At 29.1% G+C, this 18,818-nt stretch overlaps 8 protein-coding genes and 1 non-coding gene across 9 annotated transcripts; 7 read left to right on the forward strand and 2 right to left on the reverse strand.

The window, feature by feature from the left end:
• Positions 1-341: 341 nt before the first annotated feature.
• Positions 342-1,223, forward strand: DPC29 (post-initiation translation factor DPC29; the record flags this gene model as incomplete). Its single annotated transcript, XM_064861834.1, has 1 exon — positions 342-1,223. One exon carries the CDS (start codon positions 342-344, stop codon positions 1,221-1,223), a length of 882 nt encoding a protein of 293 aa, XP_064716789.1.
• Positions 1,224-2,703: 1,480 nt separating this feature from the next.
• On the forward strand, positions 2,704-4,500 carry MTL1 (Mtl1p; the record flags this gene model as incomplete). The annotated part of the gene is made up of 1 exon (XM_064861835.1): positions 2,704-4,500. The coding sequence occupies one exon, from the start codon at positions 2,704-2,706 to the stop codon at positions 4,498-4,500; it is 1,797 nt and encodes a 598-aa protein (XP_064716790.1).
• Positions 4,501-4,820: 320 nt separating this feature from the next.
• Positions 4,821-5,534, reverse strand: THG1 (tRNA guanylyltransferase; the record flags this gene model as incomplete). Its single annotated transcript, XM_064861836.1, has 1 exon — positions 4,821-5,534. One exon carries the CDS (start codon positions 5,532-5,534, stop codon positions 4,821-4,823), a length of 714 nt encoding a protein of 237 aa, XP_064716791.1.
• A 466-nt stretch (positions 5,535-6,000) lies between these two features.
• PWA37_005393 (uncharacterized protein) lies at positions 6,001-6,840 on the forward strand (the record flags this gene model as incomplete). The annotated part of the gene is made up of 1 exon (XM_064861837.1): positions 6,001-6,840. The coding sequence occupies one exon, from the start codon at positions 6,001-6,003 to the stop codon at positions 6,838-6,840; it is 840 nt and encodes a 279-aa protein (XP_064716792.1).
• A 3,375-nt stretch (positions 6,841-10,215) lies between these two features.
• Positions 10,216-10,289, forward strand: PWA37_005394. Its single transcript has one exon. It is a non-coding gene; the product is annotated as a tRNA-Glu (tRNA).
• A 1,746-nt stretch (positions 10,290-12,035) lies between these two features.
• On the forward strand, positions 12,036-13,106 carry MSP1 (protein-degrading AAA family ATPase MSP1; the record flags this gene model as incomplete). The annotated part of the gene is made up of 1 exon (XM_064861838.1): positions 12,036-13,106. The coding sequence occupies one exon, from the start codon at positions 12,036-12,038 to the stop codon at positions 13,104-13,106; it is 1,071 nt and encodes a 356-aa protein (XP_064716793.1).
• Positions 13,107-14,603: 1,497 nt separating this feature from the next.
• ERV1 (flavin-linked sulfhydryl oxidase) lies at positions 14,604-15,227 on the forward strand (the record flags this gene model as incomplete). Its single annotated transcript, XM_064861839.1, has 1 exon — positions 14,604-15,227. The coding sequence occupies one exon, from the start codon at positions 14,604-14,606 to the stop codon at positions 15,225-15,227; it is 624 nt and encodes a 207-aa protein (XP_064716794.1).
• Positions 15,228-16,225: 998 nt separating this feature from the next.
• POP6 (ribonuclease P/MRP protein subunit POP6) lies at positions 16,226-16,705 on the reverse strand (the record flags this gene model as incomplete). The annotated part of the gene is made up of 1 exon (XM_064861840.1): positions 16,226-16,705. The coding sequence occupies one exon, from the start codon at positions 16,703-16,705 to the stop codon at positions 16,226-16,228; it is 480 nt and encodes a 159-aa protein (XP_064716795.1).
• An 865-nt stretch (positions 16,706-17,570) lies between these two features.
• Positions 17,571-18,503, forward strand: RPP0 (60S ribosomal protein uL10 RPP0; the record flags this gene model as incomplete). The annotated part of the gene is made up of 1 exon (XM_064861841.1): positions 17,571-18,503. The coding sequence occupies one exon, from the start codon at positions 17,571-17,573 to the stop codon at positions 18,501-18,503; it is 933 nt and encodes a 310-aa protein (XP_064716796.1).
• Between the last annotated feature and the right edge of the window lie 315 nt (positions 18,504-18,818).

Genomic DNA, 18,818 nt, shown 5'->3' on the forward strand with positions numbered 1-18,818 from the left:
AATAACAAAACAAAATAATTGAAAAAAAAAAACTAATTTAATTTTTCCTTCTTTTTTTCCTTTTTTTTTTTTTTTATTTTTAATTAAATAAGAATAAAGAAATGAAAAGTAATCCATCCATTATATTATAAATAAAATAAAGAAAATGAAATCAGCAATATGCTTGTGTATTAGAAAAAAAAAGTTATTTGGATAATTTGTCAATGTTGAACTACTTTATACAACATAAATAGTTTAATGTCATTAAGTTGATTGTCTTTTTCTTTCCAAGAAAAACAATAAACAAGAAAGCATAATCACATACATACATATATATATATTTATATTGCTTTTGAAGAAGGATGCTTGTTATTAGAAAGAATTCGTATCAACGATTGATAAACGTTAGATATTTTACTACAAATTTTATGAAGTTTTCAGGGCACAGTAAATGGTCCACCATCAAGCATGATAAAATGAAAAATGATTCATTGAAAAACAAAATCTCCAATAGGTTTTCCAACCAAATCACTACTGCGGTCAAATTAAAGGATCCACAATTAGCAGCCTTAATTGAAAAGGCAATGAAGAGTAATGTTTCTAAAAAAGTCATTGAGAACGCTATTAAGAAGGGACAAGGTATATCAATTAATGGTGGAAACAGTACCATGTCTATCAATCTATATGAAGGAGTTGGGCCCGAAGGATGCAGTATAATCATTGAGACATTGACAGATAATAAAAATCGCACTGTATCTTTAGTCAGAGGACATTTTAATAAGTTTGGTTATAACATGACGGGTAACGGGTCATGCTTACACTATTTTAATAAAGTTGGAATAATTAAAATTAGTAAAGATGCATGTGAGCAGGATGAGGTTGTGACTCAATCTTTAGATGAGGAAGAAGTTTGGGAAAAAGTGATAGATATTGATGGAATAATTGATATTAAAAGAAATTTTTGTAATGACAAATCAACTGTGAAGGGCACAGAAGAGGAAAAGGAAGAAGAAGAAGAGGGATGGTTATTTATTATAACAGAACCAAGTGATACCAGTAAAATTGCACTGAAAGTTAAAGATCTAGGATATTCTATTGAACATACCGGGATTGAATATATGGCAAATGAGGAAACTAGGATTCAAATTAAGGGGAAAGACAAACGAGAGTCATATAAGAAATTTATTGAGGGTTTACAGGGCTTGGATGATGTAGTAAAAGTGTATACGAACGCTCAACTATAAAATACAAACCTGAGAAAGAAAAAAATCACTAAAATGAAGTAAAATGAAATCATACAAAAGACATTTATATATTCGCACATATATATATATAAAGTACAACAGCAATAACGTGTAAATAGAGAGAATTGTCATAATTATCTGAAAAAAAAAGAAGAGTGTATAATATGTATTTTGCCAAATAATATCTATATATATACATACATACATACATATATATATATATGTTTGTGTGTGTGTGTATGTATGTGTAGTAGTAGATAATTCTTCAAAAAGATTATATTCCAGTTATCAATACTACTACTACAAAAATCTATAAATAGAACAAATACAGCACCTTTTCTTTTTCTTTCTTGTTTTTCTCATAGAGCTTGACAGCTTTTTACCATTTTGGGTAAAAATGAAAGAAAAATCCTATTTACAAAAAGAATAAAAAAAAGATCGGAGGAAAATTGAAGAAAGTTTTACTACAAACAGGAAAAACACAAACAAAGAAGTTTTCTTTTACCTAAACAGGCAATCGTTTACCAAATCAGGAAATGATCAATAAAGATTTCTTTAAAATAAATTGAAATTGTTCGAAATGTTAATACGGTTGTTGTTGTTGTTGTCTATGCAAGCGATATAACAACCATAGTTGATTCACCGGTTAGTAAGATATAATTGAAAGGTAAATAGTGTTAAATTTTTAAGATATTAATGTTTTCTTTTATTTTCACTCGAACTCTATACCTTTTTTTTTTTTCATTTCTCCCCTTAATGTCACTAAAGACTGCTCGAAGTAAATAATGATCTTAAGATGCATAGAGAAATTCCAGTTTTCTCTGTTTTGTCCAACTTGGTTTAACTGTGATTGGCTGATTAGTACTGTCATGCCCCTTTTACCTTCTCTGTAACATTCGCTGTAATCAATCTGGCATAGTGAAGTGCTGCATACACACACACGCACACACACTCTCTTTCTCTTTTGTAGTATTAAATTAGCACAATTTATAGGAACTCTATTATGGGTTTCGAAAAAGGAACCAGTCATATTTTATATTCTTGTTATCTCCTTTCTTGTTTCTTCCGCAAACTTCTTCTTTTGTTTTCCCTGTTTTGTTTATATTTAGAACAAAATTTCTATTACTAAAAGAAGAGTAATAAAAGAATTTTTCTTTTTTTTTTCTTTCCTTCTTCTTCATCTGTAATACAGTTAACATATATATGTCTGATTTTTAATGACAGATAACAACAGAAGTATAGATAAGAAAAGAGTTAAAATATATATGTTGATCTACTACTACCCTAGAAATAATACTAAATATTTGCATTTTTCCGTCTTCAAGCATTAGTGTCTATACTTCACCAGTTATCCTCACAGAAAAATACTCAACAGATCAACTTTTTGTTCTTTCTAATAACTGCTTCTTTTTCTTTTTTTTGTCTTTCTTCCTTTATTTACTATTTTATTAGTTCTTACATGATTTCTATCAATTAAAATATGTTATCATACATATTTTTAGTCATCATATCTTTTTATTTTTTACCCATACATTTCGTGGCAAGCCAGGATAATTCCAATAGTATAGCAAATGAAACTGTTTCTAGGAATAATGATAATGACAACAATATTGCACCTCAGGTGACTACAATACTTGCACCTTCTATATCATCAACATTTTATACCCCTGCCTTATCTACTCCCCTTTCTTCCGCAATAACATATCTTTTCACTAGATCTTCAATAAATAGTGCTATGAATCTTTTTGATTCGTCTAGTGTTTCTAATACACATACCATAAGTGTTGGCACAACTCTATCCACTTCTCTACGAGATTCCTCCTCATTATCTACTATTGCTTCTTTTCAAAACTCTGTTTTATCCAACATCCAAACCTCTGATTCTTCAGTTACTGTCTCGATATCTTCTTTATCTTCGTCTACTACCCAAGCATACACATCATCATCAACAACTTTATCAACCTCTAGTTATCCAGCTATTTCCTCGTCTAATTTCATGTTCTCAACCACGTTACCTTCATCTTCAACTTTATCACCGTCTTCATCATTATTTTCCTCTTCAGCTCTTGTGGGAGCCATTTCAAGTTTAAGTTTTACTTCCTCTAGTTTTTCACAAATATCATCATCTTCTTCTTCTTCTTCCTCTACTATTATCACTTTATCTTCATCCTCCACTAACTTCATATTATCATCATCCTCATCTAGTTCCATTCCATCTTCATCCTCTACCACTTTTATTCAGTCTACATCTTCATTTTCAACTTCTATTTCGTTTTTAACCACTACTAGTTCGTCCTCATCTTCTTTAACATCTTCAACCTCACAATTTTCCTCTTTTTCCTCTTATTCAGAGAGTTCAACAACCAGGAGATCTACGTCAACATTATCTCGTAGGAGTGTGACAACCACTAGTTCCACAACTCAAACCTCCGACAGCTATTTGTCTTCTGGTATAACAATCACAAGTATTATTCAAGGTGTGACTATCCTGTCAAATCATTACACAACAATTACTCTATCCCCAACCGTTTCATCGAATGCGCATTCAAACTTAAATCGATCTTCGAATCATGGATTATCCAAAAAAAATAAAAAGATTGTATTGGGTTGCTGTTTGGGTATAGGAATCCCACTTCTCTTAGTTTTCCTATGTTTGATCTATTATTTCTTTATTAGACAAAGAAAAGAAAGTTATATCAATTCAGATGGCCAGATAGTGACGACATTTAAAGCTAACCCATTGTTACAGTTATGGAATCAAATAATTGGTAAGCATCCAGACACTAATATTATAACTACAAATTTATCCAATAAGAATAAAAGATTATCAAAATCTAATGCAAATTCTAAACGTAGTAGTACCATCGATGAAATAAGTAATGCCGATATAAATAACCATGCACATCATCATTTAACAGGTTCTCCATTAAATCAAAGTGATAAATTTTATCACAGTAGCACATCTGATGATGATGCATTCGAAATATCGCTAAGTGATTCAAGCGATAACAACAATAATTATAATAACTTAAAAGAAAAACGAGCATCATCTAATTCAGATCCGTTGAACAACCAGACAATGTTTTCTGATGAAAGTTTACCTGATAACATGTACACTAGATTCATAGAAAGGTTTGATAACGGTTCATATAATGGCAGTGACAATATTCCTAATAATGATAATGATAATCATGATGCATATTATTTTGGTGAAAATGACGATGGAGATAATGAAGATTATAGTTCACATAGAGTTTTAAACGTTACAAATTATTAATTTAGTACTTACTTAATAAACAAAAAAAAGAAGAAAAAATTGACGTATATTATTACCCTTCAATATTTTGATTATTATAAATTAGTTAACATTCATTCATATTTATTTCAACATGCATTTAAAAAAATTAGTATTATATATATATATATATATATATAGAAAGTTAATGATTAAGTATGCACATATACACGTGTGTAAAAAACTATTTTAAAACATTCTTTTACAACAACAACGAAAAAATCACTGTGAAAGATAAATGTTTAATTTTTTAATACATCTCTAACACAAATAGGATTATGTTAGCAAACCTTTCTATCACTTTAAAAACCTTCAAATAATTCATCAATTTTCTTAATTACGTCTATATGTAATATTTCTCCCTTTCTTGTTATTAAAGAGCCCTTTTTAAACATTTCTGGTTCATTATTGTAATTGATCCCACAATCTTTGAACAGAATTTCTTGTTTATCACTACTTAATGTACCACAAAGCTTCTTTTCAGCTTCTTGAGGTGTCATACCACATACTTGAATTAATTGCCAAAAAACTGTGTTGTATAAATTATTAATATGTGTGTCAACATACCTCCATGATAGGTAATCTTTAACTATAGACAAATTTGGATAAAGAACACATCTAGAATCAAAATATGGCAAATGTTTAACATTTAATGGTGTATCGGGAAAGAATTTATCCCAAAGAAACACATAATTTGTGGTAAAAAGAGATCCAATTAAAGTTGCAAGTTTATCTTTTCGTCTATTAAACAATGTAGAGTCCCTCTTCAAGATAAAAGAGTATTCGTCACTCTCACCAAAGGCCAATATGATATCATTTTTATATTTTAGGACAACATTCTTAGCTGAAGCGTTCATTAGTTTCAAAGCTCTCTCATCATTAGGTTTACGAAATTCATAATATTTAGAAAATTCATGGAATTTTTTACCATCTATTCTTATCACAATATAACAGTCTGACAATAATTTATCATGTGTCTCGAACTGTCGTACGTATTCAAATCTTGAGTTGGCCATTGTACTTTTTTTATTCTACTTTTGTGAAATGTATTTTTACTTGACAAAATGCAACATTTAGTTGCAAATTTCTAATAGAAAATTTGTTCCAGGCCATTTGTTCTCAAACTTAAAGAGTTTACATTTGTAACATATATTATTTCCTCTTGTCCTACTTCATTAAATTCTTTTCAATCTGTTTCCATCAATTAGAAGAATAAAAGAACCCGGAAAGAGAATCTTTTCCTTTAACCAAAAAAAAAAAAAGATAAAAAAAACTATTCTTCAAGGGGTATCAAAGGGTAGGCATAAACACCAAAACAAGAACTTCAACAAGAAGTCACTAACTAACTGATACAAAATTATCAATATATATATATATTTATATGCATACGTATGTGTATATCAAAAGATTAATTTTCACACCTATTTATTACAGTCTGAGAAATCGGTAAAAAAAAACATCAACAAAATTATCTAAATTACAATGGCCAGAACCATTAAAGTTATTAAAAGAAGAACAAACAAATTCGGTAAAAAGACTGATCCAATTGTTATTCAAAGAGCTGTTTGGACAGCGGGTCATGCTATAGTTTTAATATGTGGTCTTTTGTTCAGTTTGACATATTTCTTCCATGTTTTATTCTTTTTCAAATATAGATCTTGGAAATGGTTATTTTTAAGAGTCAATCATAATTATTCCATCATTAAAGGTCAAAGGTGGTATCATTCGTTATTAAGATTTGTTCCAGAATTGTTATATCGAACTTCCTTAATTGGTGTATTCATGGCTTCTGGCGTTACCATGACACAGAATTGGTCTGGTTTAAAACCAACCTGGTATGATCTTTTGTCTGCACCAAATTTCCAAACCACGTTAATTGCTGCATTGTGGTTTATAGCTGGAGGTAAATCATTTTACAAATTATTACCATTTATGATCATTAGTTTTATGCATTTAAGTAACCGTAAAAAAGAATTTGAAGAAGGAAATAAAGAGACTTTTAATGAATTAACCTTGAAGAATAAATCTTTATTACAAGTGTTAGCGTATTCCGAAGTGTTTATCTTGTTTACGTTATTATTAGATACTTTGTTATTAAAGACAGGAACTTCAGGTTTTCTTTTCGTTTTTTACACTTGTTTGTTTTGGTTAAGATTGAATTTTGAATCATACACTCAAGTTACTGTTTTGAGATTGCTGGCGATATTGGATAAAAAGGTGCCACCAAAATATACTGCTTATTGGGAAACTATCAGAAGATTTATTTATTCGAAAGTCAGAGAACTTGAAGTAATAAATAGTGAAAAGCCTAAAAGTTCTTGAAATAACATATAAACTATAACAGCAATGATAATGGAAGAAATTTTTTTTTGTTAAAATATATATTTTCCACAGCATATTTTAGTATTATATGTTTTCTGTGCAATAATAAATTGTATTGTGTGATTTTTTACAATTATGGTGGCAATTAGTTTAAAGCTTATTCAATCTTAAATTATTTTGTTAACGTCGTACTTATTTTATAATATGTAATTTGTCATGGCTGCTTCTTTTTAGAGAGGGCATATAATAGAAAAAACATATATATTAATCAGGAAATGTCATCTATTTTATATAGATCTTTTATTACACTTAAACTTATATTATGGAATTGCATCTACTTATTTTTTAAGTGACTAAAAAAAATTATTCCCAATGAACAAGGATTATCTATACAGTTCTATTTCATTGTTTTAATCAAATAAAGAATACCATCATAAAATATAAAAAGGTTAAAATATACATTCTCTTAATTTTCACAAATTATTATTTATGGTTGTGCATATTATTTAACAAAGTCAAACTTTAGGTAATCTAAATCATAAATAAATAGATGAATCATATAAATTTGTGTAAGTGAAAACATTCCTACTTGGGATTTCTAAAAAATTGATGATAACCCTGATATTTTATTATTAATTTTTCAAATCTCATTCCTATTGTTAATCTTGAATAATATTAATAACTTCCTTTTAAAACCAGTAATAGGTTGTAGTTAAATCACAAAATTATCTCTAGCATATATATCCATCATTAAAAGTCTTTTGAACAAAATTAAAAAAAAGATTATCATTTCCTAGAAAGTCTTTAATAAGATTCCACTTTTTCCACTAATAAACGCATATGCGGTTAAACCAATCTTAGACCTAAACACCAAGATTTTACCTGGTTAATTAAATATCTATCGAAGACTAACTAAGTTTGATAGTAAAAATAATTAAATAACAACTGAATATAGGATTACAAAGTAAAAAGGCATAACTAACTTTTCCTATCTTTATAAAAAAGTGATAAATGTGTATGAAAATGAGAGTTATGTAACAACAACTTCGATAAGAATGATTTTCAAGTTAGGTTTTTGTAAGAGTTTTTGTATGTAAATTGATGAATCATATTAATTAGTATAAGTATCAACACCCTTACGTAAACTCTATATATTACTATTTAATAACCCTGATGTTGTAGTATTACTTCTTCTTGTTGTTAGTCTTAGTCTTGTATGATATTAAAAGTTACTTCTTAATATCAGTACTAAGATGTATTTAAATAAGATGATTACCCCTAGTCTATCTCTCAACAATCAAAGGCCTCTTGACAAGATCTGATATAATTATTGCTCCCTGGAAATCCTCCAATCAGATTCAATACCTTATACAAGCCACTGCGCACATGGCTGTACCAATCCTCCACCCAGACACTCAAGTGTTACCCTCGGAATTGCGTATCTACTGAATTTCCAGTTAGGTTCCTTACAGTTTTCCTTATTCTCTGTGGTATATAACTGTACTATAATATGTAGACAATATTTTATTTCATCAAAAGTACTTTCTAGAGAGTTCGAAAATACGAAAAAAAATTAAAGAAAACGTTGAAAGAAATAGAAGATGTTTACACTAAATTAAAATATATAACATGTGCATACATATCAAATTAAAAAACTAAAATAGATGCTTATAACCTACTAACATTTGGGAACTACCTTTAGTAAATAAAAATATTGTATAATAAAGAAGCCATCACCATCAAGATTATAGAAGATTCTAGTCGAATCTAGAATTGCCAATTGTTATTAATAAGTCACACACATACTATTAATTATCATAATATTTGTGCTGCTTGTCGTTAGTGCACCCAAATTACTATAATTAGTAAATTGAGGTATGGATTATTAATCTATTAAGACACCAGATTAGATAGATGAATAAATCGGAAAAATATAGAAGGGCAACATTTTCTGTAGATAGAACTATCCTTTGAAACTTCTCTCTTATATATAATTTATATATTATGTACAAAAAATAACAACGATAACGATAAGAATAAATATATAAGCTTATCACTATCTTACTTATTACTATTTAGCTTGGTATTTTGCTTCTTGTTTTTATATATAAGAGAGGAGTGACAGAAGATAGTTCCATCTACAGAAAATGTTGTCTTTTTATATGTTTTCTAGAACTCGATCTGTTGGAAAATGAGAGCTTATTACTGCCATTTTCATAAGAATTATTTTTAATTAGTTTTTCTGTATATTATGTGGTGTACGAATGTACATAATATCAGGAAGACATTTTATTTTTTTACTAAGTATGTTTTTCGAAGATTTGAAAAGAAATGAAAAACTTTAAAAGAAAACTTAAAATAAATAAAAGAATGTATACTGAATACACTATATAATAAGTATATACATATATTTAATACAAAAATAAAATAAGTATCTATAACTTAATGATATCTACCATTACCATGGACGCAGAAGGCTCCAAATTTCAACACGATCAACTATTCAACTTGATATATTAATGAATTAGTGATCCATATCGTTATTATTAGTTATAACAATATAATTGAAAATCAAAGAACATTTAGGACAGTAAGTTGTGGTGGTGCAGTAGAAACTATAATGAACACGCAGTACAAAACAGGTGGCAAATGGACACGTTGTACCTAAAATATAATAGGTAATTTTAGATTCAACTAGAATCTTATGTAATCTCGGTGGTGTTATTTCTGTATTCTACAGGAAAGAGCTGTTGTGGAATAGAATAGTTATAACCATCAAGATTACATAAGATCCTGAATGAAGCTAGAACTAATTATTGTATTAATAAGCCATACACGTGCTACAACATTAGATGCTGCATAATAAAAAGATTAGATTACATAAGATTTTGGCAAATCTAGAATTTACCTATTATTTTAATAAGTCCCACGTGTATTACTAATTACCATGATTAGAGAATTGGGGTGCAGTTCTAATCCACTAGTGCACCTAAATTAATGTAATAAATTTTAGGGTGAATCAGTCAAGTCATTAATGTACTAATCTGAATAATCGATCGAGCTCCAGAAAACATATAAAAGAACAACGTTTTCTGGAGATAAAAGATCATCTTCCATAACTGTTTCTTGTAAATAATTTATATATTATATATAAACATAAATAGAACAACAAGCAAGTAACAAGTCAAGTAACTTCGAATAAATATATTAGCTCATTAAAAGCCGCTCAATATATAAGACCGTTTTAGTAATTATATTATCGATTATAGTTGATTACTGTCTCGATTATTTGAATAACTATTAATATTATTTGCGCTTCCCTGGAATACACAGAGAATTTCACCACCTCATAATATGACAAGAGCGTCTGTTCATCTCCGATGTAGTGTAACGGCTATCACATCACGCTTTCACCGTGGAGACCGGGGTTCGACTCCCCGCATCGGAGATTTTTTGCAACATTTGTAGTAACCGAACTTGTATAACTCTTACGTTAAGTGTTTCTGATAACAGTTAATCTTATTGAACTCTGTAATAGATAAAAACTCGATTACGAGAGATATACTCTTCTAGACGCTAAGATAGATAGATATAGCTTGATTTGTTGTCTATATATGACATATAGACTATACTTTGCATAAAGAGTAAACTAATATACACAAATATACAGATAAACATAGTTATGTAAACAAGAAAAACTAGAACGTCATTGTTGACTAAAGAATTCACAAGATTGTTTATAGTGATATCCAGATTCCGTATGCCACAAGATTCTTAACTAAAAATACATAAATGGAATTAATAGGATTCTAAATACGCAAATAATTGTAACAAGAATAAATAGTTAATCAATGGTATATATATTCGCTTGTAATCAAATTAGAATTGTGTAGTATGGACCGCATTCCATATTTATTATTATTAGCTTACTAGTAAACTTTATAAGTAGTTAACATTTCTTCTTCGCATATGGTGACGAACCCTGAGCCTATTATTCTATAAACTTAAAGCTTTATACATAGTATTGTAGAGTTCATGCATTACCTATAGAGGGATGAAACAAAAATATTTTGTCTTCTTGATAATTTCTCTCCAAATATCTTCATTTTTTAAGGAGATAACTCACAAATTTATAATACCACAATACAGTAATATGGGAGGGATCTGTTCCTAATGAAGATCTTCTGCGAAAGAAAAACTCCTATAAAATATATAATGTAATAAATAGTTTTTGCTTAGCCTCTTTTTTTTAGAATAAAAATATAGAGATAGATATGAGAGAAGGAAATATAATACTAAATATGAGCATACTATCGCCCAAAAAAGTGATTAAGTTACTTATAGTAAAACGATAAAAAATACTTTATAATAATAACCAATAATAGTATTTTATCAAAAGTCAAATGCCAATATACTATGATAAATGTACTTATCACGTTTGAGCAACAGAATAAAGTTATACATGAACATATATTCTGTACTTTTATGGTTTTATAAGTATTAAAAAACACATTACTATTTTTTTTTTAACACAATTTCAATGAAAATCGAGTATCATTCAACCTATCCAGGATAAAATATCTTTGCTTCGAAATAATATCGTACATCAGTATATCTAAATGTAAATCAATAGTACCATTGTATCACATTTGGTTTAGCCAAAAAGAATTTTATTTATCACATTAAAAATTTTATAGTTAGCTAAACTATAAATCATTAATAATTATAACCGTACAAACCAATCCAACTTATTCCACTCTTTTGCTTAAAGTATGGTTGTAAAAAGTAAACCGCTCTTCTTTCTTTTCTTTCTCTTACATCACTAGAATACACTATAACCTAAAGCGATAACTACTAAGTAATAATTGACAAATTTGTACTTATTCAAATGTAAGAAAAACTTGAAGGAAATTTCCACTGAGTCAAAGAAAGCTGGAAAAAAAAATAACTTAATAGCAAGTGTTCACGAGAAAAATATATATGCGCTTGAAGAAATTACAAAAGAAAAGAAGTATAGTACCAGGGTAAAGTACCAGATTTTACATTAGCAAATAGTTTTGAAATAACTGGTCATTTTTGTTCTTTATTTATACTTCAAACATAAAAAGTTAAATAATTTAAGGAAAGTCAACACCCCTAACACCTTTTCTCAATTTTTAATTTGTCATCTCTTCTATTAACACTCTATACACATCATGTCCAAAAAGATAGACTTTAAAATGATTACAGATCTTTCAATCCTTATAGGTACTGGTATATCATTATATTATTTGATAAATAGCTTATTAAACGCTGAATCAGGACCTATCAGAAGGTCTAAAGAGAACAAAGAAAAGCAGGAAAAAAAATGGATCAAATTGATCAACTCTAATCCAGATTTAGTGAACATACAGTTATCTGCATATGAAAGAGATATTTTGTCTTCCGTTGTTACGCCTGATGAAATTAAAGTTACATTTAAAGATATAGGTGGACTAGATTCTATTATAGATGGATTACATGAAAGTGTCATCTACCCTTTAACCATACCCGAATTATATTCGAGTAATCCATTACTTCAGGCACCATCTGGTGTTTTATTCTATGGTCCTCCAGGATGTGGTAAAACTATGTTGGCCAAAGCCATTGCAAAGGAAAGTGGAGTGAATTTTATATCGATTAGGATGTCTGCTATAATGGATAAATATTATGGTGAGTCTAATAAAATTGTAGACGCAATATTTTCATTAGCAAATAAGATAGAACCATGTATTATATTTATTGACGAAATTGATTCATTTCTTAGAGAAAGATCCTCTATGGATCATGAAGCCACCGCTACTTTAAAAGCCGAATTCATGAGTCTATGGGATGGACTGATAAATAATGGTAGAATAATGGTTATTGGTGCAACCAACAGAATGAATGATATTGATTCAGCATTTTTAAGAAGATTACCAAAAAGATTTTTTGTAACTTTACCTGGTGAAGAAGAAAGAAAGAAAATTCTACAAATTTTTTTAAAAGATGTACCGTTAGATAAGAAAAATTTCGATTTTGACAAAGTTGCTAGACTGACTTCCGGGTTGTCTGGTGCTGATTTGAAGGAACTATGCAGAGAAGCTGCATTAAAGTCTGCAAAAGAGTATATTAAATTCAGAAAGACCAATGAACTACTGAATCATATAACATCTGATAACACTACTACTAGAGCTGTCATGAGACCTCTAAGAACTGATGATTTTTTCAATAATGATGGACCATTTGGTATAGAGAGTCTCGACTAACAATAAATCCACATAAATCCAAGAAATGAAAATATCTAAAACACATTTGAAGAATATGTTTTTAATTAAAAAAAACAAAAAATGTCCATTATATCATAGTGTAAACATCGAAAAAAAGTGAATCAGTTGGTATACCGGATTGTTTTTATTTTTATTCTATTCATTTTATCAAACTTTAATATTCACATCCAAGGTAAAGAAGTATTAGTATACCATTGTACGATCTTGAATTATTGGAGATAATATACACACACATATATATATATATGTTCTGGTAGACATTATTAAAGTAATAATTTAATGTTTGTATATGAGTAGAACTTCTTCTATTTTCTTCCTTTCTTTATAAAAAATCTAAAAGAGGGTCACACATCAGTAGGGCACTCACCATGCATACTATACTGTCTTTCAAACCTAAAATTGTTCAGCCTCTATAAATGTAGCAATAGTTTGTTATTTTTGTTTTATTATTACAATTTGCATATTAACGATTAATCATTCTAAAAAAGGATTCAATATAAGGTTATTAAACTCATATTTCACCATTTCTTGAAAGAATGGAATCATTACACGAGGATGTAAAAGTTTTACTTTTTTCAAATTGTATTAATACAAATGAAAATATAGCCAATTTAATGCCATTCTTTATCTATAACCAATTACCAATATATTTAATATACTTTTACTTAAGTTATTATAAAAATATATAAACAAGAAAACAAAAATATTGAAAATATTTAAAACTGAATTTTGGACTCTCCTTTTATTATCGTTATGGCATTCATAAGTATTACCATAAGTCTTAGAATTAAACTTACATTATAAAAAAATACCAGTCTCTATAACATCTTGCTAGAAACATAGTCTTAATATTTTCTGGCTTTTAGTAAACAATATACCCTTATCTTTTATTTAAGTTAGAGACCTGATTTATTTAATAATTTATATCATGACTTTTCGACTCACCTGTAGCTAACAAATTATGGAGAGCCCTAGAACAATCCTGTACTAAATTCTACTTTTATGACTAAATACAAATTTTACTTGAATAAGAATTTTTTTTCTTAAGTATCTTCTATTATTCCTCAATACTTTAAAAAAAATTACTGTTTCAGGATAGATAGAACACTACTTGCAAACTTTTTTTTGTGATGGTCAATTATTTGTTTGTTCTAAATATTATGTACTTCCTAGAGATACAAAGTTTTGTCTTTTTAATATTTTTCACTCCAACAATTGTGTCAAAATCAATAAATCCTTATGTTGCAAAAAATTATTAAAACGGTCTGACATTTCTAAAAGATAGAAAATATGTATTTTTTTTCTTGTTCCGCGAAGAAATTTCTAAAACATAAAAATTACTTTGCAGAAGTCATGATGAATATTTACACAGTTATTTCAAGCAGGTTTTTTGAGAAGTCACTAACATGTAACGAGCGAAACAAGAACTCTTATCTACAAGGAGAAGATTAAGTGACACAGTGATCGATTTCTACCATGTCAGAATCTCAAGAGGACACCTTTTCATTTAGTGATATATTATTTGACAAAAATGGTAAATTCTGTTTATCTTGTTCTGCATATCGTGGATTCCAATATGTTACCACCAAAATGAGTGATCAATACCAAATGTATAGGAAAAATCAAGAAATTACTTCGAATGATAAAGAAAGTATCAATACCGTCACCAGCACCACCACCGCCACTACTACTTCTATTGTATCAAAACAAGATAGTATTATTACAGAATCTGTTAATAATGAATTAATACCAGGATCAAGAACTTATATAAAAGAGGATCCACCTGACGTACAAAAATTGGGGGCAGCATCATGGACATTTTTACATTCAATGGCAGCTAAATACCCTGATATGCCGACAGAAGAAGAGAAACAGGATATGACCGAATTTTTAAAATTATTTTCTCATGTGTATCCATGTACTTGGTGTGCTTCTGATTTTGAAAAATATATCACAAAACATTCTCCTAGAGTAGAATCCAAGGAAGAACTAAGTAGATGGTTGTGTGAAGCACATAATCATGTCAATACCAAATTGGGTAAACCAAAATTCAATTGCAATTTCTGGAGGCAAAGATGGAAGGACGGCTGGGATGAATAGAGGATAATTGACTTGGGATGTTACTGTCTTATTTCATTCTATATCCATCTACATATACTTACTCAATTACTTGTTAATATATTATAAAATTGTAACGAATCTATTATTGTTAATGTTTACATGCTTGATCTTCCTCTCTGATATCTATATATATATAGACATTAGGACATATATATCTATACTTATACATATATAACACACTTCTTTAGAATATATAACCTAACTTATTTGTATGGAGTTTTCAATCCAACAACGTTTTATTTTTTTTCTTTTTTTTTTCAATTTTCCTCATCGGCTGGCACTTTTTTTTTTCTCGTCAACATAAAAATACATATTCTGCACACACAAATATATAAATATATATAGATGCAAGGAAAAAAGATAAAACGAAAAATGAAAAGTTTCTTCTATATGTTTTGAAAGTCTTTGTTGCAACATGTCTTATATAAAAAATGGTGTATTGAATCCAATAACCAACATATAGCAGGAAACATGTTAAATGTTGTTTACGAACGCTAGTAAAATTAACTCATGTTAGGATAATAAAAAGTGATATAATTCCGATTGGTTTATATCTCGCAGACATTGGTGTTGCTGATATCTATGTATATGTATGAGTTGGTGTAAGTCTATGCAATTGTACATATATATATTAGTGTTCCTAATATTATCTCTTCACCATTTCAATTTTTTTTTAATTTATTATGGCTTCTTCGAAGATTTCTAATTCCAAAAATCTTTTACGGACTAGGAATTCAAAGCGAAGCCTAGAATAAACGTATTTATTGACTATCAAGGAATAATATACTGTCAATAATCCATTAAATTTGTCTTAAAATGAAAAAAGGCGTGAGAAAAATATAATAGGAATAGAACACGTTTTTATTTCTTTATTGATTTAATGGTACATTTATCTCCTTTCAGAACGATAAAGTTTGTCGTAGTGATGATATGTATTTAGTTACTTAACTATTGGACTCTCTTATACTTTACATTATTTACTCTTGTTCGGAGAAACCGTTAGTTTCATTAATAAATGTTTCTAACTTAAAGTGCTCTTTGTTTGTTGTTATGAATATTAACAGTATGGGCACCTTAATCTTTTTGTCTAGTAACTCATTTTTACCTTGTGAGATAACATCAAATGATAATAATCTATTCCATTGTTTAAACACAACCTTATCAGGTAATAATATCTTAGTTTTATACAATTCCACCACACTCAACGCTTTTTGTAAATGTTGGCCATATGCAAATATGCAGGTAATCTCATCGTTTTGATGTTTCTTTAGATTCTCTAATAAATTTTTTATCTTATCATTTTTAGTTATTTTAAAATATTTAATTTTGCTTAATAATTTTGCATCATCTAACAATTGATTCGGAATGATTATATTTTTTATATATTTATATGAATTTACCTGGTCTGATAAATTTATTTCAGTAGGATGTCCACAATAAAACACTTTACTTGTCATTGTTATCCATATGTATGCCTCTTTCTTCGACCACTTATTGAGCTATAAAAAAAAAAAAAAAAAAACAAAACAAGCAAAAAAAACGGCAAAGATGATATATATTGTAAAGAATTAACAGTTTTAAAGTCAATTATATCAAGCATTACGCGTAACTAATATTTTTACAATATTGTCTACACATCGTGGATTCCATTGCTTAATATACATTAGATCGATTACCAAACCTACAAAAGATTATTTGTATATTATTATTGTAAGTGTAAACGAACAAGACTCAAGAATATTTTCCAAGACTAAAAGGCAGCTACCATCCGTACATTTTTTAAAAGAAAAAAATAAAACAGATAAATGGAAATTAATTCTTTAAATCTGCAACTATTAAAATATTTCCTATTTAAGTAACTAAACCTTTTAAAAAAAATGGTTTTTTCTTTCTTTCTTTTTTTTTTTAGTTTTTTATTGTTTTCAGAAAAATTAAGAAACAAATCAAGCAAATTAAACAATATTGGAAATCTTGAGAATATTTAGAAAATTTCATGTAAATTTCGATAGTGTGATGATGACAGAATATCTCTAGCTTTTCATAATGTGATGATTTAGTATTTTAACATAATCAATGAAGACCTTTTAGTTCCTTCATATTATTCCGCATTTCTCAAATGTAATTGGTATGATTTGTTATTTTCGCTGTTCGCATTGCGTACTAGTTTTATACTTACCTCATTCTTCCCTACGTTATTTATTTTTGATGTGTCTTGGTATTTGTTTTTAGCATATTTTTCTTGTGTTCTTACTTGTAAGGCATTATAAAAAGGACCATTCAGAGGAATACCTTTAAACATCCTGCAAATAGACAAAGTTTGAAATGGGAGGCATCCGTGAAAAGAAAGTTGAATACTTCAACAAGTTAAGAGAATACTTAGAAGAATACAAGTCTGTCTTCATCGTCGGTGTTGATAATGTTTCTTCTCAACAAATGCACGAAGTCAGAAAGGCTTTAAGAGGCAGAGGTGTTGTCTTAATGGGTAAGAACACCATGGTCAGAAGAGCCATTAGAGACTTCGTTTCTGACTTACCAGACTTTGAAAAGATCTTACCATTCATCAAGGGCAACGTCGGTTTCATCTTCACCAACGACTCCTTAAAGGATATCAAGGAAGTCATTGTTTCCAACAAGGTTGCTGCTCCAGCTAGAGCTGGTGCTATTGCTCCAGAAGATATCTGGGTTCGTGCCGTTAACACTGGTATGGAACCAGGTAAGACCTCCTTCTTCCAAGCTTTAGGTGTTCCAACCAAGATTGCCAGAGGTACCATTGAAATTGTTTCTGATGTTAAGGTCGTTGAAGCCGGTAACAAGGTCGGTCCATCTGAAGCTACCTTGTTGAACATGTTGAACATTTCTCCATTCACCTACGGTTTAACTGTCGTTCAAGTTTACGATAACGGTCAAGTCTTCCCAGCTTCTATCTTGGATATCACTGATGAAGAATTAGTCGGTCACTTCGTTTCCGCTGTCTCCACTATTGCTTCTATTTCTTTGGCTATTGGTTACCCAACCTTACCATCTGTTGGTCACACTTTAATCAACAACTACAAGGACTTATTAGCTGTTGCTATTGCTTCTGGTTACCATTACCCAGAAATTGAAGAATTAGTTGACAGAATCGAAAACCCAGAAAAGTATGCTTCTGCTGCTCCAGTCGCTGCTGCTGCTGCTACTGATGCTCCAGCTGCCGCCGCTGCTGAAGAAGAAGAAGAAGAATCCGACGACGACATGGGTTTCGGTTTATTCGACTAAGGGAATAGTATTTGAAGTTTAAATATTCTTTTTTTAATATGTTTTATTCATTTATATACATATTTACGTCTATTTAATATCTTTAAATAATATTTTTTTTCTTGTTCTCTTTGTGTAAACGTTCTTCCAGATAATTTTCCACTATTTCTTTTTTTTTATTTTTTTGCTTTAGTTTGATTTGTTTTAACTTATTTAGATTAGAAAAGAATTGAGACTTTTCATCAAAGCAGTAAGAGGGTAGAAGTAAAGATAGAATCATATGTATATGTATATTCAATGTTTTGAAGGGAACTTACAAGTAATTTGTGCTGAAAA

The sequence above is a fragment of the Arxiozyma heterogenica genome (assembly GCF_036370985.1).
Source record: "Arxiozyma heterogenica strain weizmannii chromosome Unknown scaffold_9, whole genome shotgun sequence".
NCBI lineage: Eukaryota > Fungi > Ascomycota > Saccharomycetes > Saccharomycetales > Saccharomycetaceae > Arxiozyma > Arxiozyma heterogenica.